At 33.0% G+C, this 27,785-nt stretch overlaps 2 protein-coding genes across 3 annotated transcripts in view; one reads left to right on the top strand and one right to left on the bottom strand.

Annotated features, from left to right (window-relative positions):
- The window catches only part of LOC105146603 (uncharacterized), a 66,599-nt gene extending 46,167 nt beyond the window's left edge, over window positions 1–20,432 (top strand). The window contains exons 6-9 of one of the 2 annotated variants that reach the window (XM_011056974.2): window positions 5,118–5,172; window positions 15,942–16,101; window positions 17,470–17,641; window positions 18,231–20,432. In XM_011056974.2, the coding sequence (XP_011055276.1) occupies window positions 5,118–5,172; window positions 15,942–16,101; window positions 17,470–17,641; window positions 18,231–18,320 (477 nt within the window). In that variant the 3' untranslated portion in view covers window positions 18,321–20,432. The remainder of the gene's footprint in view (window positions 1–5,117; window positions 5,173–15,941; window positions 16,102–17,469; window positions 17,642–18,230) is intronic. The other variant, XM_011056975.2, reaches the window with a different exon arrangement.
- A 12-nt stretch (window positions 20,433–20,444) lies between these two features.
- und (methionyl aminopeptidase und) lies at window positions 20,445–24,994 on the bottom strand. The gene is made up of 6 exons (XM_011056976.2): window positions 24,800–24,994; window positions 23,334–23,408; window positions 22,885–23,210; window positions 21,684–22,088; window positions 21,080–21,347; window positions 20,445–20,985 (listed from the first exon to the last, which is right to left on the bottom strand). Exons 1-6 carry the CDS (start codon window positions 24,942–24,944, stop codon window positions 20,780–20,782), a joined length of 1,425 nt encoding a protein of 474 aa, XP_011055278.1. The 5' UTR covers window positions 24,945–24,994; the 3' UTR covers window positions 20,445–20,779.
- Between the last annotated feature and the right edge of the window lie 2,791 nt (window positions 24,995–27,785).

The following is a 27,785-nucleotide window of genomic DNA, read 5'->3' on the forward strand; positions in this document are numbered from 1 at the left end:
ACTTTAAATAATAGTTCAAAGTATCTATAATATTTTTAGCCAAGGCTGTTTAGATGAACAACTCACTACAGATGAATATACATTGTGAAAATGTCAACCTTTACTTATGAATAGTCAGATGTGAGCAAAGTATCGGATGGATAAAATCGATGTTCAATCCATAGACATAATAAGAATAGACTGCGCATTCCTATTGTCATTATCGATTTAGACAGAGTGGAATAACTTGAATATTGCTCTTTCTCTCTCTCTCTTCCTAAAGTATCAAATTTAGGAGGAATGCTGATAAAGAGTTGAAAGATATACTAATATATTGATTTCTTTCTAGTAAAGCATAAAAACTAAAGAACGCAGTGTTACGTTTATGGTTGTAAATTTTTACTTTAATATGATCCAGTATAAATTTTTCGTATAAAAGTTTATAGCTATCAATAAGATATTTATTAATCAATAGAGCAGCAGTGACGAATAACAATTAAAAAAGTATTAAAAATATCTTATTTTTAATACTTCAATAATTTATATAAATATACTTAAATTATACTTCTATTAATAATTAGTTTTCTTATTGATTTTATATTTTTTAGAACCATTTATTTAGAATCAATAAAATTGAATTTTATAACTCCTGCTTTCCTTCTTCTACGTTTTCTTACGACTAAAATGTACAAAAGTATACAATACAAAGTATACGATACAAAGATGTTAAGTTTCTCACATGCATTAACGAAGGTCTCTATTTCTATTTCTATCTTTCTCCTTTCCTCTTTTCCTAGAATTGTTTTAATAATTAAGTCTTTTCCGCGCTGCAAAGGGCTGATCCCTCCAAACAAATTCGGTCAGCTGGGAGCTCGGCTTTGTGTTCTTTTTCCCCCGCCGCAACGCAAATGCAAATAGATTGAGTAACCATCGCCGACAATTGCCGTTCCCCCCGTACTGTTGGTGTCGCGCGAGAAATATTAATACCTTCCACTTCCTTCCGGAGAAACACCCGGCATGGGTCCCCCTATACGGCGCACCGAATCCGAGTCGAAACTCGTTTACGTAGCCGCATGTACACGTAAACACACGCGATCTAAACAACGCTGCGCCACCGATAAACCGAGGGCGAAAACCCAAACACACTTTTTGAGCGCGTGCGGTTGAACGCGTGCGAGAGGGTACAATTAGCGGCTATACATGTATTCTTTCGCCGCAACGAGTTACATACAATACCTCGGTGGATGGATGCTCCGCGAAATTGCTTACGGTCTATATACGGTGGTAAGGTGGTTTCGTTTTAGCGAAGAGGAGAAACGTCGAACTGTGTGCAAATCACGACGCAAAGCTGATTTTCCTTGACTCTCGACGGGCACAGTTTGCTTCTTTCTCGCGTCTAAATGTGTTCGTTAGGTGACCCGATTCTTTCCTAGCAGCTTTCGCAAATTAAAATGATGATTTTCGTATAGTCCTCACCGCGATAATGCAAGGAATGCCTCGTGGCGATCGCCTTGTAAATGTATATCGCTAGATGATCAGCAGATCGGATTGTGGCTTACATATCTCATTGTTTTAAATGCGCATACAAGCAGCCTTTTTAAAGATGAGTTTCTAAAGTTACAAAAAAGTAATCTTTAATCTTTTCTTTAATCGTATTTTATTTCATTTAATTCCACAGTAATTAAACGAACAAGAAAGGAATGAAAAGGTTTAAGAATATTGCCATTGTGTGTTAATATATCATTAATTTTTCTTCGTTGCAATATTAGAATTTAAAAACAACTAGATTTTAGACATATTGCTGGGTTGATGGAAAAGTGACACATCTCAAAATTAGCAACTTTTAATTTTTTTATTATAATAGAGCTTTTTTTAAAATTCTGAATTGAAACAATGTTTGAAATAGTAAATATGCGTAACTTCAACTTTTTTTCTTTGTTATACTTTCATCTATATTTGTTCTTTAAAACTATGTCATGAGTTTTGAAAATTTGAACACTGCAACTCTAATTTTTTACTTGTGTCACTTTTATCAACGCAGCGATATTTATATGCCAATGTTCCTGGGAAGTTAAAGGGGTACGGGAAAAATAGTGCGAAATCAGGCTTTTTGTCTATCGCAGTGAAATGACTAAAGTGGCACGTGTGCTCTTTTACAATTTTGTTGTCCTGTTACCTATATGCACCTCGGCTTAGTATTAGTTTCAATAGCTTTGCATATGAATGGTAAAAATAACCATTCTATAAGATTTGCGCGAACAACCTTATTGCGTTATTCTTTTCGTATCGTCTTTTCGAGCTTCTAACGAGATTTTGTTGATTAATAAAATTTACTCGATTTAGATAATTTTCTTTTGTAATTTATGACAGAATACTATTTATAATTCTATATACGACTATAAAACGAAAAACATTTGAAAAATCAGAATATATATAGAATACAAAGCATATGAAATTGTAAATTAAATTATATCTTAAGTTATGACATAAAACATAAATTATAGATTTGCCTAAAATTTTAAATACTTAACGCTTAATGAATAAAAAATGTTTAATTATACATTGAAATAAATAAATATAACATTAATTATCGTCGTACATATTGATATAAAATTATTATTTTTAATTTGTAAAAAATTATGACGAATATAACGCTGCAAATGTTTATTATTACTTTATTTTTTCCACTTGCGCATGGCATTCGAAGAAGCGCCATCGACAATCGAAATCAAAGGCGGAAGCTGTTAACGATAACTACGGTCCTTCAACATTGGGCGTGATGTTCAGGCATCGTCGTAAATTAATGTTTTCATTTAGTTATCGGACAGAGCTCGATACGATGCCTCTTTCGTGAACCTGATAATCATCGTTTTCCATAACCAGTTATATGAAAACGAGACTGTTTCTAACGCATAAATTTTGCATTGACAGGTCTTTTATCTCTTTAATCCCTCAATGAAAATGCACAAGACACCCATTTTATATAAAGAAACAATAAAAATTGTTTTAGAAACAATAAAAAATATATTTTTGTGAGAATTTTGTTATGATGCTTACAATTCTTACATTCTTACAATTCTTTCGAATAATAAAGAACAGTTTTGCACAGACTTTATCTCGTTTTCACTTTTACATTTTTGGCGGAAATCTTGTGAAGCACATTAGTGAAAAAGGTGAAAAATTATGCATTGACAGAAAGGTTAAGTTAGACAATATCTCCTTAAAAGATTACATCTATACAAACATGGAAAGAACAGTTTTGCTGAAATATCTAAAAATTTAATTAGACACAGATCTGAAAGTAATTTTATTGAACAAAATAATTATATAGGTCACTTAAACTTTTGCTAGAATATTGAAACTTTTTACAGTATTGCTTATCGTGCTTGAAATTCCTACGTAATTATTTTGATAATTTAACAAAATCAACTTTATATACATATAATAATCCTTCAAACTAGCTAAGTTTTTAGATATTTTAGGATAATCGTACTTTTTGTGCACATGATAAAGATTTCGCATCGATTTTTTTAAGTTGCATTAAATAGCTTAGCAATATTTTTCTCTCTCTTTCTTGTAAATCAATTTTCTGTAAAGATAATTATAATCCTTCCACAATATCTGTACTTGATGTATTAATCAGTAAGAGATATTTTCTCCATTATTTCTTTCATGTTGTAAGACCTACATGAAACTCGATTTTCTCGTGTGGATAGCGGAAACAAATTGCGCATTTAGGGATTAGAACGGCTTTCCCAGGATTGTAGGTATCTCTCGCGTTACATCGCAAGACAGATAACTAATTCCATGTCATTAGCATACGCTTGATGGTTGATCTCAGCGCGATTAACATGCGTTTCCCATGCGTAATACTTGATTTTCGTCATGTTTATATATTCTTTATAGTGATTATGATAGACGATCGTTTGTGTAGCGGTGAACGCCGCCTGCATGCCGGATGGAAAACCGCTGCAATTACTAGTCATCATCTCTGAGATACCAGCCGGAAACGGTGGCTTTATCCGATTTTACATGAGTCCGTGGAAACGTATGGCAATCATTTCGCAAAAGCCCGGCAGTCGCGATTGCAATTGTAATTGAATCCCGTTGATGTACGGCCAAGTAAGAACGATATCTCAGTGAAATCATCGATGATGACAGGAAGCCGCCCGCGAATGTGGCTTTTGATTCTTCCCCGCTTCTTCGAGCGCAGCTAATACGAAAGAAGTGGATTTGTTGGTCGTTTCGAGAAAACCTTTATAAAAATCTAATAGGTACTGATTAATATTGAAAGACAATAATTACTTGCTTATTTGAAATATTAAACCACTGTTCAATACTTTTAGTACTCCAAATAAGTAATTAATTATACTGTTTTTCAATAATAAATTGGCCAGTATTAGATTTCTGTAAAAGAAGTAGACTCGTGGATCAAACATTACTAAAAATTAAATGATTATAATATAATACGAACGTGATTCTTTAATAATTTAATACTACAAGGAAAGAATAATTTTTGCTAAAATATATAAAAATTTAACTGGATACAGATCTGAAAATAATTTTATTGGATAATTTTATTAAGTGCAGATTGACAATGTTGTGAAGAATTTTAACATTTCATCAATCAGTTTGAGCGTCTTATATAATTATTTTGGTCCAAACAAAATTATGTTTTCAGATCTGTATCGCTCAATTTTTAGATTATTTCAACAAAACCGTATATATATATACATATATTAATTATATACAACGAATAATTTAATTCGTTATTACGAGTAGTTTAATAATAGAGAAAAGCGAAATTTTATGACACGTCCTGAAAATTAACAAATTAAAGACTGCGATAGCTAGAGAGGAATGCGAAAATTGTGAATAAGCAGCTGTAATAATTTCAAGAATTAATTTAGATGATTAATTTAGATGCCGATGAAATTACAAGCTTATAGGTCAATCTGCTAATTACATCATAATTTGTCAAGTGTTTTTCAAGTGAAAGACTTACAATTATTAATATACTGAGTAGCTCATTTAATGTTAGATGCTTGGAATCTCTTTCCTTGGATTCTCTACGTTAACTGTAACCATAAGCCGCCGTTAATTTACATTACAAGTTTACGTATACGTATGTGTTTCAGGTGGTTACTAACGGTCTCAAGTGCAACTCGGACGACGTCGACGGTTTGACAAACGGTGAGTCACTTGAAGTAATTCTTTCTGTCTTCTTGTCATTGCATTTTTTTCTTCCTCATTCATTCCATCGTAATGAGACGCAATCAACGATGACGACCGTACGAGATTAGATTCATTCGATACGCTCAGCGGGGTACCTTAGTTTCATTGACGAAATCCCACAGCATAAAAGAGTCGTCAATGAGACAATTTAGGATTGTACGAAAGTTTTTTGACCTTATCTTTCAAATTTTAATCTGTATTAATCTCTAGAGGGTTGAGTTTATTTTTAAAAACATCTTTTTTTACAACTTTTCTTTGGGTAAGATTTACAATTTATTATTTCATTGTATTCTTGCTTCAAAATATGATATTTTCAGCGCTATTATAGTGACTTTCCTGTCCTGTAAAAGTTAATAAAAATGGTACTGTTGTTATTTTAATTACTACAAATTTATCTGAAAGATCTTTATTCATCAACAACTTGCATTAAGAATTTTAATAAAAATTAAAATTTATTTGGATTAGGAATAAAGACGAGTAAAGTGCGAATTATCTTTAACTTATTTGTTAATATGTAGCTAGTAATGTTTTAATGTTTTTAATAACGAATGATAAGCAATGAAGTTTTGTTTTTAGACTTCTGTGGTTGCTTTTATTTAGTCACTTAGTCTAAACGATAACTTTCACAATTTAACATACATAGTTTATCGCCGACTCTACACTATTTTTACATCAGTGTTAAGTACTTCGTGAAACCAATGTTTTCCCTCTCTTTCTTTTTAGAAGTAGTCTTAATAGCGTACGAACTACATGAACTACATACATAAAAAATTAATGCGATTTTATTTAGAGGAGAAACGTGACATTTATGTACTACTTTAGTTATTAATTATTGTTCTAATTGGATTCTAATGTTCGGGACGTTTTGCATTTCTGGAAATTTACAGCTCCTGGTTTTTATAACTCTGGCTATAATTTACAGTGCGGTTTTCCACTCGTAAATCAAGCGCGTCATGTATTGGCGTATTTATTACCGCTTATGAATGTATCATGTGTGTATCTAATTGTGTCGCGTCCGATATGTTATTTTCACAAAAACCATAGCTATTTTCATCGATAATTGCGCCGTTCGCAATACTCAACAATAATATCTTGCTCGCGGATTTATGCCTTATTTAATATGTTTATCCAATTCTTGAAGATCAAAGGATCTTATTTTTAACAAACACACATATTAATTTTTTGAATCTCAATTTCAATTTCAATTCGTTTAATTTCTATTTTTCTGCAGAATTAAATATATAATTATCATTCTTTTACTGTATGATAATGTTAAAAACAATTCAAATATTTAAAGAAGTATTGCAAATATTAGAACTCGAAATCATTTATGTTTTATTTATTTGTTTCTAACATTATCACAAAAAAAATATCAAAAATATCTGTATCTTTGTTTCATAATTTATGATAATATCAATTATCCTTTTATAACGTCATTAATATTTAATTTTGTTATAATAAAAAAAGTATTTAAAAAAAATTACTTATCAAGCTTTAAAAAAAAATGTCTCTTCGATTGTAATCACTGCTCCAGAAAGTCGCAAAGTCAAATGTGTTACAAACAGATGCGTGTTAATGCTGCTAATCTGTCTACAAATTATCCTGTCGTATTTCTAACCTCCTGAGATTATTTAGGGCACAAAGCTCGACAGGGAGTAGTTCGCGCTTTTACACAGAGTATCCTGTAAAGATCCCAACAACATTTAAGAGTAGATTCCTGAGATCATTTTGAGATGAAAATCCTAATATCAAAATGTCGAGGCTATAATAGTTTTTGAATTATATAAATATATAAAGTTAGCGAATCATACCACCTAAAGTTCGCAGATTCAGGTGTGATTAGTGTGATACAACACAGAAGTCACTTGTATATAGCACCTGGATAAATATTTCCCGGATAAATAACACAGAACAGAAGCGAAGGTTGATGATTTTCGAGATGCCATGAGATAGGAAAAATGTTTTTTCTCGTGACGTAACATATCACTTGTCCTTGTCCTCGGCGAGATTGCGACGGCCCTGACTTTGCCCTTCGGTCACTATCATCCCGAGCGAGTGCCAGCGGACGAGCACCGCGTGCGCCTGCAACGACGCGACGACGATGATCCGGCCGCATTTTCTCACGCTACTTCAGCTGCTCCTTGCCAGTGCAATGATCTCCCTTCCGCGGCCGCACATCTGCCTGAAAATTACATCCCGAGCTGGCTTACGCGCGTCTCATCCTCTTCGTCCCGCTTCGCTTCTCCGCACACGACTCGTTAATTTGAGATCCGCCACGTCACCCTCATGCAGATCCCCGGCTCCTCTCTCGGGAACCCTCGAGATTAATCCCTTCGGACACACTTCGTCCAAAATTTGAATGACCCCGCACCGTATAATTTTCTTATTGTATACCGTTCATTTATTACCGACAAACTTCATTTAATTTTCGAGCAATATGAATTGCTTAGATAATTTTTCCCCTGATTTTGTGATTTGAATACATGCAATTGTTGTTACACTTATTATTTATTAATTTCAAATTTGAGATTTAATTAAGATTAAACAAATTTTGACACTAATAAGGGACGAAGGAATGTGTCATTAATTTATTTTATAACAAAATAAAAATAATTAACGCGGGGACACTTTAACGTTGACATAATGATTATTCACAAATAGAATAGACTCTGACGAATGAAAGATAAAGATAGAAGAAGTAAATATCTGAACAAAAGCAACTATTATTTTGTTTTATAACAAAATTAAATAATGGCTTTTATTTAAATATATTTTTTCTATCTTTATCTTTCATTTATCAAAATCTTTTTACGGACTTATTGTGTTCCTTTTTTTTTTATAATTATTGTATCAACTTTAAAGACGCCTGCGTTAATTCGCAACGCTTCTATTGTTGTAAGTTCGTTTCCTACGCAGTTTTTTATTTAACTTGGAAATCAATTGCATGTAGCGATGATAATGTTAGGTAAGCTCGGCGGTGAAAGTAGGAAGGAGGAAGTGAATAGGGATACAACGGAATATCGCAGGTCCGTATCGCGTCGCGGATTATTAGATCATTATGTCATCTTTAATTTAATCCGCGGTCAGACTACGTAATAAGGCCGTAATACCATCAAAAGCATAAGTGACCGCGTTGCTTATGATGAGTCTAATAATCTTCCTCCACCAGGATTCAAGGATAACAGTAATTATCGCTGCAATGTGCGATACGCTGATAGTTTCGTAATTAGATTTTAATTATTAATGAATAATTAGCGATTATACCGTAACCGCGATTATGACTTTAATTGTTACGACTTTGACCACTATACTGGTTTCACTCGAGTTTAAAGCCTTCACAAAATACGCGATTAAACCGAACTTATTTAACGAAAGGAACTAATTTTTTTTAATAAGCTAATAAGAATTCGTTTGATGGCTCTACAGCGTCGTTTATCATCGTGTATTTTCCATGCTTCTGATTACATTATTTTTCTTCTCACAAGTTTTTTTTTTGTGATCTAAATTTTGCCATGTAATCGCGATTAAAGATAACGAAAGGTTATCGTTTATCTGCCCGTTTTATGGATTTATTGCGAGGAGCTTCAATACGATATTTAATTATCAAACTGTATCTAACAAAGTGAAACATTGGGAGATTATACGGGATAATTTATTCGAGAACTTATCAATACAACATTCGTGAAGCATGTTAATAATTTGGTCACTTGCATTACACTAATTTAGTGCATATTAAAAGCTGCTGTACATGAAATTAGTCAAGTTAAATGTAAAAGCATATAAGTATTTTAAACGGTTTAAGTGCTCAATAATAACATTGCCATTTATTTAACAGAATATATATTTATTATTCCATACTGTCAAAGTTGATTTATTTACCTACATTTAAATTTTGTCCACAAGATTTATAAATTTTGTGTAATGCGAATTTATCATACACGGAAAAAACGATTGTAATGAAGTATTTATTAAAATTTAGCTACATATAGATCTAAAAATAATTTTCATGTGCCATCCAAATAATTATATAGGAATCTCAAACATAATAATAATAAGCAATGCTGTAAAAAATTTTGACATTCTAGCAACCAATTTAATCGTTCTACATATTGTGATGGCTGGAGAAAATTATTTTCAGATATATATCTATAGCTAAATTTTTTAATACTCAGCAAAACTGTTCTTTTCATGTAAAATTAGGAAGAACAGAATTGATAGAAAGATATAATAAATGTTTTAAATGATTAAATGTTTAGTATAATATTGTCATGTTATTTAATAGAATATATATTTATTATTTCATTGTCAAAGTTAATTATATTATGTTACTACATTTAAATTCTTTACATAAAGCAGTCTGTAATGTGTAGTAACCCAGCGTAAAGTGAAATCACGATGAAATTAGAATGGACAGAGATACTCAAATAAAATTTTGCAGTCTCTTTTGACAGTCCTTTATGGGCCGGTCTCACCAATTTTGATTAACTAGAATGACCTATTAAATTTCAGTACTCCCAACTGCAAAACAGAAAGCACAATTTTCTGGCATGGTGAAAGTACTAAGAATTATTTAATAATAATTATTATTGCTGCATGTATGATACCAAAGTACATGAAATTAATTATTTTAATTATTTTAATGCGATTTTAATGCCATATATTCTTAACAGCTGCCAGAAAGTTATGTTTTTAGCTTTGCAGTTGTCAGTATTGAAATTTAATCAATCGAATTAATTGAAGTAAGTGGGATTGATTCTATAGCTTTGTAATTCTCCGATAGTTTGCGTTGAACTATCCGAGATTGCCGTGCCGCCGTCGAGATCGAAAGTGAGAGTTACTGTTTTTGCTTATCGAGAAATCGAGGAAAGTGTCGTTGTAGAGGATATATTTCGCGGCTGTAAACTTTCGATTCGGATCTTGCAAACGTTCGTTATTATCTTATGCGCATCCATACATGTTCCCTCGACGTTTCGCTTCGAGGTAAGCGACCACGGTTGATGTTACCGCATGAGGCTGTAAAATGCGCTTCGCTCCGCACGCGATTAACGACGCCTCGCGTCGTGCCTCGCCGGACATCCCGGGCGCGAAATTCACTTTCCGCTCGTAAAATCCAACAATCCGGATCCGGTCCGGATCCTCTCGCGACGACAATAAGGGGCTGCTCACGTCGAGAGAGCGCTTTACTGATGGCCCGCTACGACTGTCAGATCATTGAATGGAATAGAACTGACGAATCAGAAATGCTCGATAGGACTTCTCGAAATGTCTGTTCTTGTGAAATTTTTTATTATTTATCGTAAACGATATATATTTCCTAGCAAAATTCTGCTTTGATTGGATATTTTCTTCGAGTTTTTTTAAGTCACTGCTTATTTGTTGGAACGTAAATAATTGGGACGTTTAACAATTGCGTTGTGATTTTGACTTGTCTTAAGCGACATCTACAATGAGGGTTTAAGATGTAAAATATTGTAAGACTTAAGTTTTCAGTTTTAAGTCGTAAGAAATTGACCAATTAGTTGATTACTCTTCTCCCATTCGATTGTAATTGGTGAATTTCTTACGAGCTTAAAGCTTACAAGATTTACATCTCATTGACGCCATTTTTAGATTTACTTCCGAAATTGTATTGTTCTTTTCTGAGATCATCATATTTTCATGTTTTTGCATCCCCGAAATTTTTTGAGGGAGACTGTTGAGATTTTATTCTGAGCCTTTTGATTCGCAAATGTCTCGATTATATCCTTTTTGTATTTTATTGAAAGATTCTACTATAAAATATACAAATTTATGTATATAGGCATTTCTATTTATTGTAGAAAAAATAATTCTCGAATTCCAAGAAATATTGAAATAAAGATATCGATCATGCCTTTATTATTGCTTGTCGCACGTAACGTAAGATTAAAGGATTTTGAGTAAATCCTGACAATTTATTTGAAATCTTTAATTTGTGATCATACAGCATGTGTTGTGCAATGTCATTTAGTCGAATCGAAACGTAATCACGTGTAATAATAAAAGAATTATACCACCGTGTGACTTTACGCGCGCGATAGATTGAAATTCAATCATTTCTATTGAAGTGCAATAAAGTGGTAAACATGACACGTGCACTCTTATATAATCGTGTTATTCTGTTACCTGCATGCACTTTCTTCAGCTTTGCATTATCAGTCTCTTTTCAGTTCTGTGTATGAATGGGCAATAAAAGAGCACTCGACAGAATACGATATATACCTTTCACGACTTTTCTTAAGGCATCATATATTTTCCAATCCGAATCCTCGAGATTTCGATAAAGTTTGTAAAAATTCAGATTTAATAAGTAGATATTAATTTATTTTAACTGCACGTTATAGTGTGAACAATTAATTAATTATCCAAGCAACAGAATTACATCTAAAATACGTTTAATAATCGTTAGGATAGAAACTGATAAATAAACGTCATAAAAACTATTTAAAAATATTATTAAAATATTTAACGTTATTAACATATATTTTAAACATAAATTGTTTGTTGGGTATTTTATTAATAGTTGTATTATAATAAAAATTTGTAATTGCTTTATATCGATAATATCGTTATTTCTTAAAAAGATATAAATAAGTAAGATGGATAAGTAAATAAAACATAAATAAATAAGACATTAATATTATATTGATTTTTCTCTACTCACTCTAAGAATCTTATCGGTGGTTTAAGTAAAAAGAAAAGTTAATCGTGAATTTAATTTACGATCAAGTAGAAATTTTTATTTCTAAAAGCATATATCGGCTTATCTCTCGTGGGGTCAGTACTTCCGTATATACATAAGTATTAAGTTAACTTATGTTGCAATCTCTTGTAAATTGAATCGGGATCAGTGATTATTTTCTATGCGAGGCTGACGATGCACGACGTGCGTAAGTAGGTGATCGCGTAACGGGCTTCCGATTCCGATTGTCATGCATAACGTCATCTTTCTGTACATCATGCTTCGATAAACTTAAACCAAACACTATTCGACGAAAATACACGAAATATCAGATAGAATTAAAACATCGTAAATAAAAATTGACGTCCATTATTAATTTATGTGTAAAGAAAAATCTATGATATGGAATAATCAATAAACTTTTTATTAAATAAATTATGTGCCTTCTAGCTGGAACATAAAGTTTTAACTTAGATTTCACAAAAGTGATACACTCGTTTTTTCAACCAAAAACTCATTACGTTTTTGATTAAAAGTATTGATGTAAACTATTAAAATGTAAATTCGACGGTGCAGCAAAGTACTGCAGTAATGAAGCAATTAGCAATCTTGTTCTATTGAGAAACTTCTTACAACGCGTGATTTGAATATCTTTTGACATTGAAGAAAGATTAAAAAATGAAATATACTTTCCTTCATTCATCATTCAATGATTACGTGCGCTCGTATCTAATTGTTAGCTCGAGTACTCGCTTATCTTGGTGCTGTACTTATCTAACGCTAATGATGCGTTGCATACTATATGTACTTAAGTATTGCCGCCGGCTTATCTTGTGCTTTCAAAAATTCGGATCAATGCACCGCCGCGGTATAAGTCAATGACTCTGCGAATAAACAAACAAAGCAGGCGCATCCGCCTGTGAATAATCGGCTTAAGAATGTTTTCCCTGACAGTATCCTATTTTTTTCAATAAGCGGAAAGAGCGTTTTCTCCACTGCACGCGTAGTGTTTTATTCTACGACGACTTTTTTTTGTTAAATTCAATGGAGGAGCAAACTTAAAGATAAAATTATTTAATTTATACATTTAATTTGAATTTTTTATCGTACATTTTCTAATTTGAGGTTGATTAAATATCGTGACCTCTTCCTGTCACCGAGTTTTTATAAAATCGCGTATGCAGTTCATGTATGCGGTGCACGCGAACGAAACGTTCGCTCACTTTCGCGGCCTCATTTCGTGACTCGATCGAACATTTCATTGGGCGGCTCGAAATAAATTTGCTCGTTTTTCCATCATACTAGTATGTGTAACACGAAATGCTTCCATTATTTCGAACTCACGATTTACATGAGGAAGTTATAAGTAAATTGCGATCCTCTAATTTATTACGTTACACATGTAAGTATTTCTATCAATCTTTAAAATGTAAAAAATTAATAATATTTCATTTAGATATAAATATTTTAAAACTAATAATAATGTAGCATTATAACGCTAATGTAATATTATAATTTTATCATTAACTAATGTTAATAATAATATTTTGTCGATTACAAACGAATAAATTTCGAAAATCAATTTAAATACGTCAATTGAATGGCGTCATTTTGGCTTTTCATCTTGACTGAGAATTTCACAACGTTATCTTGACAGGCACACGGAAATGACATGTTGCATCAATCTACTAGTAGGACCGTGATAAATAATCTTGAATAAACGATGATAAGCAACGGACGACAAATGTATTATTATCAGAAAGCGAACCTCCTGAGCGCGTATCAACGAAAATTGTGACGCTAAACTTTTGACAATAAACGAAATCTCGTTGCGTGATTCTTTAGTGTGAAGCTATGATTTCGAAACGATTCGATTTTTATCTGGAAACGCGTTGCGTCTTCTCCAGCAAAGGGAACGGAAGTAGAACGAACGATCGGTCACGCAAGACAAACGTCGTGGCAAATGTCCTTGTAATCATTTTGCCCAGTTCTTTTTCTATAATTTTATCACATCCTTTTCATCCGTATTGAACTAACAAGTATTTTTTAAGAATGCAATGTTAATACACAACAAATAAAAGCTCTAAACGATCAAGGTGGATCTTTAGTACTTAAATAATTCAGTGTGAATTTATGTACTCATATCCAATCCTACAAACTGCTCGCCAAATTTGATTTTCAATCTGAAACACAATCCTAACAGAACTAGAGTAGTAATATCACAAATTAAATTCACACAAGTAACTTAATAATATTTGATGCTCATAAATATCTTAGAAAGATCTTCATAATCTGATGCTGATAAACATCTTCATTAAATATAAATAAAAATATAAATAATTTTATTGGGAAAAAGCTTCCTCCGCTGATATTTGAACTCGGATCTCCCGTATTTTTTATCTATAATCCATGTTCAACAATACTGGAAATTGATTATGTTTTAAGGCAGCCTTGCTAAGCTCTCTTTTATTTATCTGTGTCGTTTGTATCTGATATTATTATATATTGACGTCGAGAAAGTTGTCCGATTGTTAATCGTATCTTAGGCCTAAGCGACTCGTCGTGTCTCTCGCGTGCCTTTCGAAATGTAGATCTAACGAAAGAGGGTTAAAACGCTCGACCCGGTTCATTCGCAACGGAAACACACCGTTTGTTTCACCTTGAGCCGCGACTATTCCATTTGCGCGGCCCCCTGATCCCATTAACGCAACTATATCCGCGAAGCCCTACAAATATATGTAGAACTTCTCTTTTTGATACGTCTCACGTACTGAGGAAGTGTCTCACAAGTCGCGATACCACAACGATGTGTGAACAGAGTAGCTCAGTCAGAGCGAGAATAGCGTTGTTAGAAGGTGAATACTTATCACAGGATGCGCCGTTATGTAAAAAGACTAAGGTGAACCAATTTCAAGGATGCAGTTCAAAGTACTCAGACAACAGTCTAAAATTGAGATATAAAACGTCTTAAAGATGTCTTTTATATATCTTTAAAACGTTTTTATTTCTTTTAATGTATTTATAAGATGTCTTTCAGGCGTCGTTAAGATGTCTTATGTTTCATTTTTGGACGTGTGTGTTGTTTGGATAAGAATGACATCAGAAATTGATTCGAAATTTTATAAATTAATATAAAAAGCTGTGCTATTAGAAATTTGCTCCAAATTATATATTATTCAGCAGTCATTATGCGCAATGTTAATTAATTCCTGGTCTTCTTACATCATGGACTGTACTTTCGCCAATTTAAGAGTGATCGTGTGCATTAGTTGTACCGTTATTCTGTTAGAGAAGAAAACAATTCACAAAACTTCACTTAATAATCTAAATTCAGTTATGGATGGATCACCGGAGAAATATTCGCCTACCGTTCTCTCAATTATTCCGAAGCGTTAAAAAATTCTTCTTTAATTAAAATTTCATAATGTAAGTAGTTGAATTAACGTTGCAATTTTGTAATGAGGCTAAAAAACCGAGTGAACGATACTATTCAACTTCAGTCACGCGACTACTTCTATTACAAACGAAAGACGTTAAGCAATAAAGATAGGCTAACTCATTTTTTTAATAGCTCGGGAAAATTGAATATTATTTATTCAATATTATTTATAATGCAATATTATATGTTAATAATCTTAATTCTGTTCGCGTTGCTTGAAATCCTTAAAAATGTTTATACTTAAAATAAGATAAATATATGTTCGGGTATCGAAAAGAGAGAAAGCAAAAATGCTGACTACAAAAATGCAAATAGCACGAACAGATTTCTTGTTATTGATATTAATAATAATGTTTGTAACATAAACAATTTCAACGATTTAAACGTCTATGATATTTCATCGATATAAACGATAATACAATTTTATTTTTGACTTATCCTCTCGAATTCTTGGGAGAGCGAAATGATTTTTTGTGTGAGGATTGGAAATTTATTATAACAAAAAAGCGATGCTCGCGATTGTCATGCAAATACGATATACCGCTTGAGTTTCAGGAGATCGAATTTGTATTTTTTTTTCTTTTTCAGGAAGAAAAATGGCACCGGTTCTGGGCGTACCGCCTCCACCACCACCAGCTCCTCACATGGGACCAGATGGTCTGATCTTACCGAAAAAACCATATAACCCTTGCCTTATCTCCACTAATCATAAGGACCTTCACAGGGAATTACTCTTCAACCAAAAAATGTAAGTCGAGTTTCTTCAAAATTTAAAACACGAAATTACTTTGATCCTCCTGTTTTCTCAATTATTCCAAATCGTTAAAAAAAATGCTCTTTAATTAAAATTTTATAACATAACAAACAGATTTAAATCAACATAACGCAATATAATGTAGCATCAACATAGTTAAGTTAATATAGTTAAGCTACAATTTTATAATAAGGTTGAAAATAGTATTTCTACAAAAATATTGTATCTCTTTACAGCATAGAGATAAATTATAATTTCTTCAAGTTCAATAAAAACTTTTTATTCGATTTAAATAATGACGTAAACTAGAAATTGGAAACTTAAATTAGAAACGCTACATCTTACTGTTCTTTTTCTATTAGAATTACTGACAGAATTAATCGCAAGATATTTTCTTTTCTTAAAATCTTTTTTTATATAAAATTTCTCTTAATAAATTCATTACGTAAAGTTTCTCTGAATATATTTTATTTCATTAATTCTTTGACTGAATTCTTGACGAGAAGTTTTTTATTTAGACAGACAGTTTCTTTTATTCCGCCTGCGGTAAAGCCGGAACGAAAGAGAGAGATCCCCCCTAAAGTAAATACATACTTTATCGCTTCTCTCGTGCGTTTAAAATTAATTAATACTATTAATTAATACAAGGAGAGGTGATTAATACTCGCGATGAAAATGGAAAGCCGATTAGCCACGTGTAAAAACTTCCTGATGAAAGCTGATGCTATCGTAAAATGAATTTATTGTGCATTAATCCGAGCGTGATCGAGTACCAGATCGTTCAAATTTCGCTTGATAAAACATTTCTCACGTGATTACGTATACTTATTTTCGATCGCGGTCAATCGTGATAGCATCAGATACGTTTCCACATTAAATCCCTGTTTATGTCTAATCAGTACGTGATCGCGCTCATACTCGGCGCACCGCACCTGTGATTCTTCACGCTTCGATGGAATTAAGCGGTTCACGCTTACCGACTTTTACCTTGGCACGTAATTCACGCCAATTCGCACGCGTGGTTTCTTCACTTGCGATCAAGATTACAACGTAATCTTACGACGCGTTCTTGTCTGTCCTGTATCTTTTCTTTCTCTAAATGTATCTTTATTACTATTTGCACGCGCAAAGTCTTATTTTATTTATTTAAGAATCACGTATTTTATTTATTTAAGAATTTCTTTTTCAAAATTTTATTTCGTGTACTCGATTTTATTTTTGATATTTGCATTTCTCTAACATACTTCAATTTTTACACTCTGGAGATTATCGTTATTACATCAGCGAAAGCCGCTTCTTTTTTTAATCAAAAAGGATTGTCCCGGATTCATTAAATGTACGCTTCTCCTTTTTTTTCTGCAGCGGCAAGAACGTCTTGAACCAGAAAAGTGAGCTGCAACGTGCTCTGGAGAAACAGAGAGAAGCTGCGTCGAGGAAGGAAGCTGAGAGGATCCGTGAGGAAAGCTACAAAGACGATCCCAGGACTGCCTTGCAAAGAGCAATCGAGCAGAGAGCAAGATACATTCAACTAACGGTAATCCGAGATAGGGCGTAATTAGCTAATCCTTTGTGAAATTATTATATCGACATATTATATTTTTAGATTTCGAATTCTGACATCTGAATCTTTACATTTCCAAATCCTCGAAAGAAACTATTCAGTTTTTATGCTTCTATTCTTCATTTTACTGGAATCCTAATTCTTTACTTTTAGAATCCTTAAACTTTAATGGGGGCTTTCTATAATAAGCTATACTAAGCTTACCTAATTACTAGCTTACCTAAGTCTTAAGTTGTAAGGAATTGACCATAGTCGAATATTTTTTTTTTTACATTCGACTATGATTGGTCAATTTCTGACGGCTTAAGACTTAAAGTTTAGATAATAGCTTATTGTAGGAAACCAATGAATCTTCAAGGATTATCAATCTTTTGACTTAATTCCTCTCTAGAATCCTCAAATTCTGAATCCTAAATTTTCAAAGATTATCGATCATTTGACATCTTATGAAATTCAATCGAAATAACAGAAGATGCATAAATATAAATAATTCCAATTCAAATATGTGATCAAGCTAAACTCTGTTTACGCTGATTTCTTTATTAAATAATTTTTTTTATAGCAGGAGCAATCGCGAGCGACGACGGAGCCGCCGAGCAACCTTCTGATAACGGCGAGAGCAAAGCTGAGGCCGCGCACCGAGTCTCAGTGAAGTCGGCGAAGATCGAAGGTCGTGCAAACCGATGTCGCGCCTGGATGAAGAGGACGATCCGCTCGAATGGGCGGTTCAGAATTTCACCCTTCAGCGCCTTATCGATTGCAATCAGTGTACATATGTATAACCCGATAAGATTTCCTTGACACAAGGGTTATTAACGGCGTCATTTGGCGCGTCGGAAGACGTGTGTTGTAACAGGCGTTAGATCTTAATATTAGGCGTTAAGATAACACGATGGAACGTAACGAGCGCGCATTTGATTGCTATCGCGAACAGGATCGCTGGGGATCTATCTCGAGAAACATTTCGTGGATGTTTAACGCGTCACATCGCCGCGCCAATCCGTCGTAAAATCATTCCCAAACAACACAAAGAACCAAAATGACATTCGTGTCTTGAAAATTAAAGACTATCTTTATGACGCGTCAGTTTAGACGCCGTAAATTATAGTGTCGTGTGCGTATTGCCCCGGATCAAGCGGCACACAAGTGGTTCTCATAAAACGCATATCGGGTATCTCAATGTACAATACAATCAACAACCAACCACGTGTCTTCGTTTAATAGTAGATCAGTCGAGCTTAGTATGCGTTTGATGACCAATTAGTATGTCAACACGATAACGTTATTATATGCGGTAATCCAATTATATTGTACGTGCTAACGTTGACTCGGATACAATAATTGACGTATTTTTTCTTACGAGGACGGAGATTTCGTCGCGAAGGCATCAGCGACGGAATAGTACAGTAGGACAGATCGACAATAGATAGTAGTTGTAGATTAACGGCGAGATAACGCGAAAGAATTTAATTGTGGATGATGTTTGCCGATTATTGAAATGGGAAATTGTCTCTGCTCTGAACCTTTGATCTTAAATGATATTAAATTTTTTTTAATTTGAGAATATTCAAATTGTTATAAAAATCACCAGTGGCAGATATTTGCAAGGATTCGCTCTCGAAACATTTGTCTACGTACTGATAATAAAATCTATCGTTTCGTTACAGACAAAATGATATTTGTTTTGCGCCGTGTTTAGGATTAATTGTTCGAGCACGAATCATGAATCGCGAATGCCCGGATATCCGCGAAACGTATCCACGTCTGTGTAAGAGTTCTCTTCGTGTCGAAGGCGAGAATCCTTTCCCTTCTCTCCAGAAAATCACGACGATGTTTTCCATGATCTTCAACGCGATTTCGGGCACGTAGATAGAATGTATTTTGTACGAAGCTTAGATGGTGGCATTACTTCGTTTTCATTTTCTTACATCATGAAATAAATAAACTCATTCACGATAAATACAGAAACAATTCCGTAAAGTTAACGTGAAACTAATCACATGATTCATTGTTAAAATTATCGATTTGACGTGATGACTTCTGGACACAGTGAACAGCTATGAACAGATCAACTGAAGATTAACATTACTTTTAGGTAATCTCTGAGAATTGAACGACAAAATTATATCGTTACGATTATATGAAAGTGATGCCACTTGAAAGTAAAAGTAGTTTCCGCTAGGAGACAAGAGACGAATAAAGTCAGGACTCCGCGGGACCATGTGTTCTTGTACTTCGTTACACGGCAGTAAGACAAATTTGACATCTGCCTTGCATAGTAGCAATTATTAATCGTATTTAAGTATCGATATTAAATTTAACTATATTTTGTGGCTCATTACATTTGACAAATCTTACAAAGATGCGCAGCATCATTAGATCGAAAATAATATAAACCGTTAAGTTTGTTACAACTTTAATTTATCAAGCGATTCACACAAAGCTCTTATAATATATAACTCACATTTAAGAAAATATACCCGTATATCCAATCAATAGAGAAGCCACAAACGGAAGATACTTTCGTTTTCTTTTTGTACAGTTATATGTACACGTGTATGTATATGCTAATTTACTTTTGTCATATTTAGTTTAACATAAATTTAATCAAGATATTCAGGATCTTGAGAGAGATCGTCACAATGATAAAATCTCGGATTCCAAATATATTTTATTCAACATTAAACATCAACCCCGTCATTTCCATTCCAACGTGTAAGGAATCAGTAATAAAGTGGATAAAAAAACGTTGTAAAAAACATAACAGCGGAGACCCTTTTCTTGAAGTATTTATATTAGAAATAAAAAAAAATTAAAAATACAAAGAAGACACATTTAACAACACGCATGGAAACACCTGATGTTTTAGATTATTGGTGGTATATACGTTTTTATCGTCTATATCAAATCTTGCTACTTGATACGCTTTTTGCGATTGAGAAAAAACCGAAGTTATGGATAGTATACTCAGAAATGTCGTTACTAACATATTACAATGATTATTTTTTGCATCAAACATTGGAGAGTTCGATGCTTCGACAATGATGTTACATCGAGATTAAAATACATCTTGATATCCGATAATAATTCATGTAAAACAACGGCTGCGCTTTAATAGTCGTCACCGCGAGAAATGACTTCTTTACAGGTGGGACGCAAAACGAGTGTATGCTCAAACTGAGCAGTGTAACAGCCCTTGACGTCGACCAACGGCGGATACGCTTCTACGGCGCCTTTTTCACAAAGATCCTTCAGCGCCATTTGGTATTTGGTACAACCGACGCGATCCAACCAACGTTTACAAAAAGCCAAAGTACCTAAAACACGAATAAAATGGAGAGTATTCGAATTCTCAGATCTGTTGTTGAGTAAAGCCTTTTTAAACTAATCAAGCATCTTTAGGCTTCTCACCGAAATGCTTATTGATAGTGTTGAGAAGAGACTTGCTGCTTTGCAATCTCAATGGCACGAAACCAGCATCAAAACTCTTCATATAATGCGAACATTCCATGTCATCGTGAACCACGCCTCTACCAGTAGAGCCGAAAGTTTCGATCGCATAGAACTCGTTCTCTTCCATTCGGATTGCTTCGCCACCTCTAACTATTGGTACCGTTTTTCCGGCGTGTATGCGGTAAGGTGAAATCGAATGGCCATTCAGATTTCTAATTGATTTCACCTGCAAAGAAATCAATTAAATGATTATTGAATGATTATTTAATGATTAAATTCTTATCACTATCTTTAACTATTATTTTTTTTCATATATTTTCGCAATTAAATGTCGAATCGAAGTTTAAACACTTGTGAATTAAAAATATTATGTATTATGTATTTTCTTTTTAAAGCTCAGTTAATTAATATCAACTGATACTTACTATCAAAGATAGTCACATTATATTCTTATAAAATATTTTGTGTTGTTCAAAAATAATTAGATAATCATAAATCAAGAAAAAAACATTAATTAAACCAAATAAAATTAACTTTGCATATAACATTCTATATTTCGTACCTGATACGTTTTGCCATCTAATTCCACCTCGTACGATTCCATAACTTCTTGAATAGCAGCACCAACATCGCACAATTGTACATCGATACCAGCGGCCTTGATACCGGTATTGGTGGCGTCGCGAACAGCCTCAATCAGCGGGTCGTACTTGGGATTGAAAATCAAAGTGAATGCACAATCAATGATTCGCCCATTAATGTGAGTTCCAAAGTCGATCTTGGTGACGTCGTCGAATTCGAGAACAGTTGGATCACCGGCATTCGGAGTGTAGTGAGCCGCGCAATGATTGCGGGAACAACCAGTCGGGAATGCCAATCCAGCCAGGAGACCATCCTCTCCTATCAATTTCCGAGCGGTTTCCTCCAGCTCATTACAAATTTCTATCATAGTCATTCCCGGCTTGATCTGCGAAATTCATTAAAGAAATACATTTGCAAAGAAAGAAAGAAATACATTTGCGAGATTTCAAGTGTTTTGTAAGATTCGCAGATGATACAGTAGGTTTATTTCTTGTGTACTTATTATTCTAAATTCTCTTTGGAGTAGAATCTCACTTTGAAGAGTGAAAATTAAGCTAGTCTTGAAAAAAAATGGCTCAATTTTGTATCTTTAAGAGTGAGATTTACTTTAAAAGTTTTAGAATATTTACATGAAACTATTAATTTTTACATGAAATAGATATATATTTGAAGTTTAGCAAAAACGAGACAAAAAAATTTTAGAGCAATCCAGTGAGTTATAAACTGGAACGCGCCTTCCCTATACTAAATATATAGGAAACTTTGTCTGACAGAGAAACGAAAAGCAAATAACATGCTTGTTTTTCTGATTTTTTCCTAAAAACAGCATTTGTTAATTAGCGAATCTCTGACGAAAAGAAAACAGTATAATCTTTGCCTCGAAGTATCATTATCTAGGATACCTTCGCTCTTTGATATAGTATGCTCCAATATATTATAGAGCTTATTAGTGCAATTTAGTGTAGCAAAAAAAATTAAGCCTAACAGTGAATCATTACATTTTTGTTTGTTAATGGTAAATAAACAGAAATAAAAGGTTCTTACTATGTTACACTATACTGTTTAAGTTTTTTTTTTTTGGTATATAAAGATCTTTATATTGTTTACACAATAATTCAATGTTTATTCATGCAACTTTAAGAATTAAAAATGTCTTCTCGCAGTAACATAGACTTACATACCCATTCCATGATATGCTTCCTCGTTTGTCGATGCGCCTCGGCTGCCTGTCTGGCTTCATTATAAATATCATTATGCATTCTGTCGAGGGCGCGCGCCTCCTCGCTCGTGAAGCGCAATTTGGCCATCCTGTCGTCTACCCCGGCGGGTCCGTGAACCATTATTTGTCCCACTGGAAAATTACCATCCGGGAACAATTCCGACACAGGAATACTCGGTGGATCCGTCTGCTGCTTAACCCCACCCTTATCTTTGGGTTTACGCTTCTTCTTTTTCTTCTTTTTGACCTCTTCGGTTTCACCGTTGTTTTCCGTCACCTCTGTGGTACCTAAAAATTTCAACCGAATAATTTGCCATCATTGCGGCATGAATATTTATTAAGAACCATTTAATGTTAAATTTCAGCTTATCGTTATAAAAATATAAAAGAATTAGAGATTACTGACAATACCTTCGGCCACTGCATCATCATCCTTAACTTTATCTTCTTCCCCTTCTGGCACATCTGCACTAGCTTCTCCAGCACCTGTACATTTCCATTATCAATATTTCATAGAGAATCAATAACACAATTTCTCTTTTATATATATATATATATATATACCCACAAGAGTCGTTTGAAAAGTTATAAGCCTCAATATGAAAATGGCATTACTCATCAAAACCATTTTGGCACTACAATCGTACATGCTTTGAAAAATACCTGTGAAAATTGTGGACGCTCATTTGACAGTCATTTGTGCCAGTTGATGTCAGTGCTTTTGTAAAGATGGAAAAAATCGAATATCGTATCTGCGCGTATTACTTTTCAAATGCAAGAACTTAATCATTGCCAGTTTGGCTCGGAGGACAGAGATTTTCATCAAACGAGGTCATCACATCTGTAGAAGCCTATTTTGCAGAGCAAGACGCCAATTATTATTTGAATGAGTTAAAGGGATGGAAAAACATACACACACACATACACACACACACACATACACACACACACACACACATCACTGGGAAAAGTCTATCAACTTAAAAGGAGATTAGTTGAAAAGTAAAACTGAATTTAACCGAAAAAATACTTGTTTTTATATTAGGCTCAAAACTTTTCAAACGTATATGCATGTTGACTTTGGATACATATAACTTATATATGAATTTTTTGGAATTTAAAATTTATAATTAGTGTTCTTTCCGTAAGTTGCAATGTTCCAATATCATATAATTTGTTTCAAGTTCGTCATTTTCAAAGTCACATGTTTAAGCTTAGGATTGTTCTTTGTAGTTGAACATATAACTTTCGTACTTAAGATAAAATACATATTTATTAAAGTTTAAACAAAAAAAAGAATGTAATCCAGAGAAAGTTATAGGCAGCTATAAAGAACAGAAGTTTGTTTTTATTTCTTTTTTTATTGAACTACACTAGAACTCTCCTTGCTTTTACCAAATATGCCAAATATATATTTATTTTATTTTAAGTACAAAAAATACATTAATTCAATTATTAAAAAATAAATCTTAAATCTTTTATAATTATATATAAAATTCGATAACAACACAGGATCGAATTTTCATCATTTATTACGATAATTATCAATGCACATAAACACGAAATGTTTCCACGTCACCTTAAATTCGAAGAAGCGATTCCCATAAGCTTTGAAACTTCTTAAGAGAAGAGTTTACATTACTCCTTTTAAATACAAATACCTTAACGATCAACAACGTACTCGCGCCATTTGTACAGATTTAAACAAATCTCATGAATAGTTTATGAATGTTTAGAAGAATAATTAAACAAATCATCGACAACTTCGTGGTCGATTCTATCACGATAGGAAATTCATTAAATCATTAATGGGAACCGCATGCTACAAAAAATCGAGTGTGATACGTTCGTCATTTAAGGACTCGAACAAAACTTACCGGCCTTCTTCTTCTTTTTTTTCTTCTTCTTCTTCTTCGACGCCTCTGCCGCTCCGGTTTTGTCTTCCTCGTCGACGATTTCGTTCTTCTCCTCGTCCACGAGTTTCTCAGCGGATTTGCCGACCTCGTCCAGCACGGCCGCCATTTTTGTGAATAACCACGAATAACGGCAAACCACAGAGCACAGAGGTCATAGAAAAATCTACAAACGGTTATACCATGGACGTATGAATATCTGAACGAAGCGTAAAGCCAGCTTATTGGTGAGGACACCGAAATCCCGGTGTGAGAGTCAGCCATCTTGTCTGACGACATTTTAGCGCTCTATTTGAAAATCGATATATGTATTATGATATTATTTGTATTTCCAGTGTATAAAAATAGGATTGTATGTGAGGTAAAGTTAAGTCAAAGGTTGTGTGCAATTAAAAATAATTTTCTGTTTATATTAAAAGAAGTAATGAATATATATACCCATTACTTCTTTTAATATAAAGAACATTATTTTTTATTGCACACAATCGTTAAATATTTATAAATCAAGTAATTAAAAAAGAGACTATGAGCCGAGGTTTATTTTAAACCGAAAATAATATAAAACTAAATTTAATATAATTAAACAAACATTTCGATCTATATACAAAGTCATAATTAACGTTACAACGTTATAACGTTTAAAAAAATAATTAATTGCAAATAGTAACAATTAAGATTGCATAAAAATCCTAATAAAATCCAAAATCATGTCAAACATTATTAATATAAAATATATAATACTCCCTCGAATTTTATACAGGGTGGGCCATCTATTGGTACGTTTTTAAAAATGCGATCAAATGAGCATACATTGATATTTTTTATTAATTTTTTTGTTGTTGTGAAGCTAAAAGTATCCGCGTCAAGAATGAAAAACGATTTCGTTCATGTGGCTCCCTCTACTGGCCTTACAGTATGCCATTCGGTCACCCCAATTATTAATGACATTTTGGACTACCTCGGCGCCAATTTCACTCAAAACAGTCGTAATATAATGTCATCCACTAACATCCCTTTCTCACGAACTTTCCTCACCAATTTGCGTATAGCTCCTTCGGTGGGTGCTCTATCACGACCCATATTTCTTTTCAAAATTCGTACAGTTTCGGCGACACAGCACTGACTTTGAAAATAAGTTTTTAAAATTTCAAAACGCTCTTCAAGAGAAAACATGTTGTTTCGTGCCGCGGACGGTATGACTAATAAACTGTCAAAATTTCGGGTCTGTAGCTCGTTCGGTGTTGCCATACGACGAAATTCAAAAACGTACCAATAGATGGCCCACCCTGTATTAATATTTTAACATGGCTTTAGATATTATTAAAATTTTAATTTGTATACGATTTTAAATGCACTCGTAATTACAGGTACGTTGTGACATTGATGACCTTGTATAGGTAGAAATATTTATTCTATTATATGAAATTTAATTTCACATTATTTCCGGATTAGCATTAAAGTGACTTATTGGCTTTTTTTTATTATTTATTTTATATCGGATCTTTATTTTTATTATATAGGTTATAAATATGTACCGATGAAAACTTATTTCGACATTTTGCTCTTGATTAATTTGTTCCTTAGTTTTTCTATAGCTTTTATTGTTACAGCCGATTGCAATATAATGTAGCATTGTTGATGTTTTATTTTAGAAAAATATAAAATTTCGTATGCGCAAAATTTGCACACAAGTGAAACTGAACCTGAAGTAAGCTGAGATCTATAGATTTCTATATTTCATACTCATAGTCAGATTAATGACGTCATTATTTGCTTAGTTTGATAAAAAGTTATCACATGTTAACACAATAATAATCATATATCAACAAAAATTATCACGCTTTAAGCGGGGAGAATAGACTCTTGCATAACGCATAAGAAATTAAATTAATCAGAGTTCTTTATTTCTTTATTTCATGGAAAGGAAGAAAAAAAAACGGAGAAAAGAAACGGAGGACTTTAATTGGTTTATTTTCTTATGCATTACGTGTTATGCATTATGCAAGAATCTATGCTCCCCGCTTTATATTCACGATTTATCTGTTACCATGATGAAAGTATGAAAGATGTACTCTTGTACATTTTAAACATAAAAAGAGCGATATCCAGAAGCCACCATGTTACTATGATTATTTGAAGTTGGCGCTATGTCATTATGACATTATGTTGAATTCCTTCCTTTGGAAATCGAAAAAAATGTAAATTTCTGCATCCTTTTTTCGGAAACTATTTATATACGTTTTTATACGTAAACTATTTTTATAAATAGTTAGGAAACTATTTTTACGTAGTATATAAACACAGAATCATACAAGCATTTAAGATCCAGCTAGACCGTTTAAGACTTTGATTTCTATAGTTTGTGTTATCAACATACATATATATACAATCCTATAATAATATATTATGTTATTTAAATGTATGAACATATTATTTATTTTTGATATCATTTTTAACAATTTATATCATCATAAACAATTTTTGTGTTAATACTTAAAATAAATATAAATGCATAATAGAAAATATATTCATATATTGATAAAAGGAATTTTATTGTTATTAACACTTGTAATGTACGCGTCGTATTTCAAGAATATTCTTGCTATTGTCGTTATATAATTCACAAAGTTTAAAGAAATTTAGCATGTAATCTACTATTCAATACGATACTTATTTACTCCAATTTTTAATGCCTAACTAACCAGGTTGCGTACCATTTGCACCAGAGTTTAAATTGCTTTCACCTGCAACAGCACCATAATCATTGAAAATATTTTTCTTAATACACCTTTCATAACATCGCATAATGAGCCTGAACTGAAATTTATGAGTTTCATGAAATCTATCCTTAGTATTTTGCATATATTTACTAAATAATTCATTAAATGACAAATCGTGTTATGGTTCACTTTTATCATATTCTTAACTCAGAGCTATTCGGAAAGTAGGT

This window comes from Acromyrmex echinatior, chromosome 1, assembly GCF_024713525.1.
Source record: "Acromyrmex echinatior isolate Ae372 chromosome 1, ASM2471352v2, whole genome shotgun sequence".
NCBI classification, from domain to species: Eukaryota; Metazoa; Arthropoda; class Insecta; order Hymenoptera; family Formicidae; genus Acromyrmex; species Acromyrmex echinatior.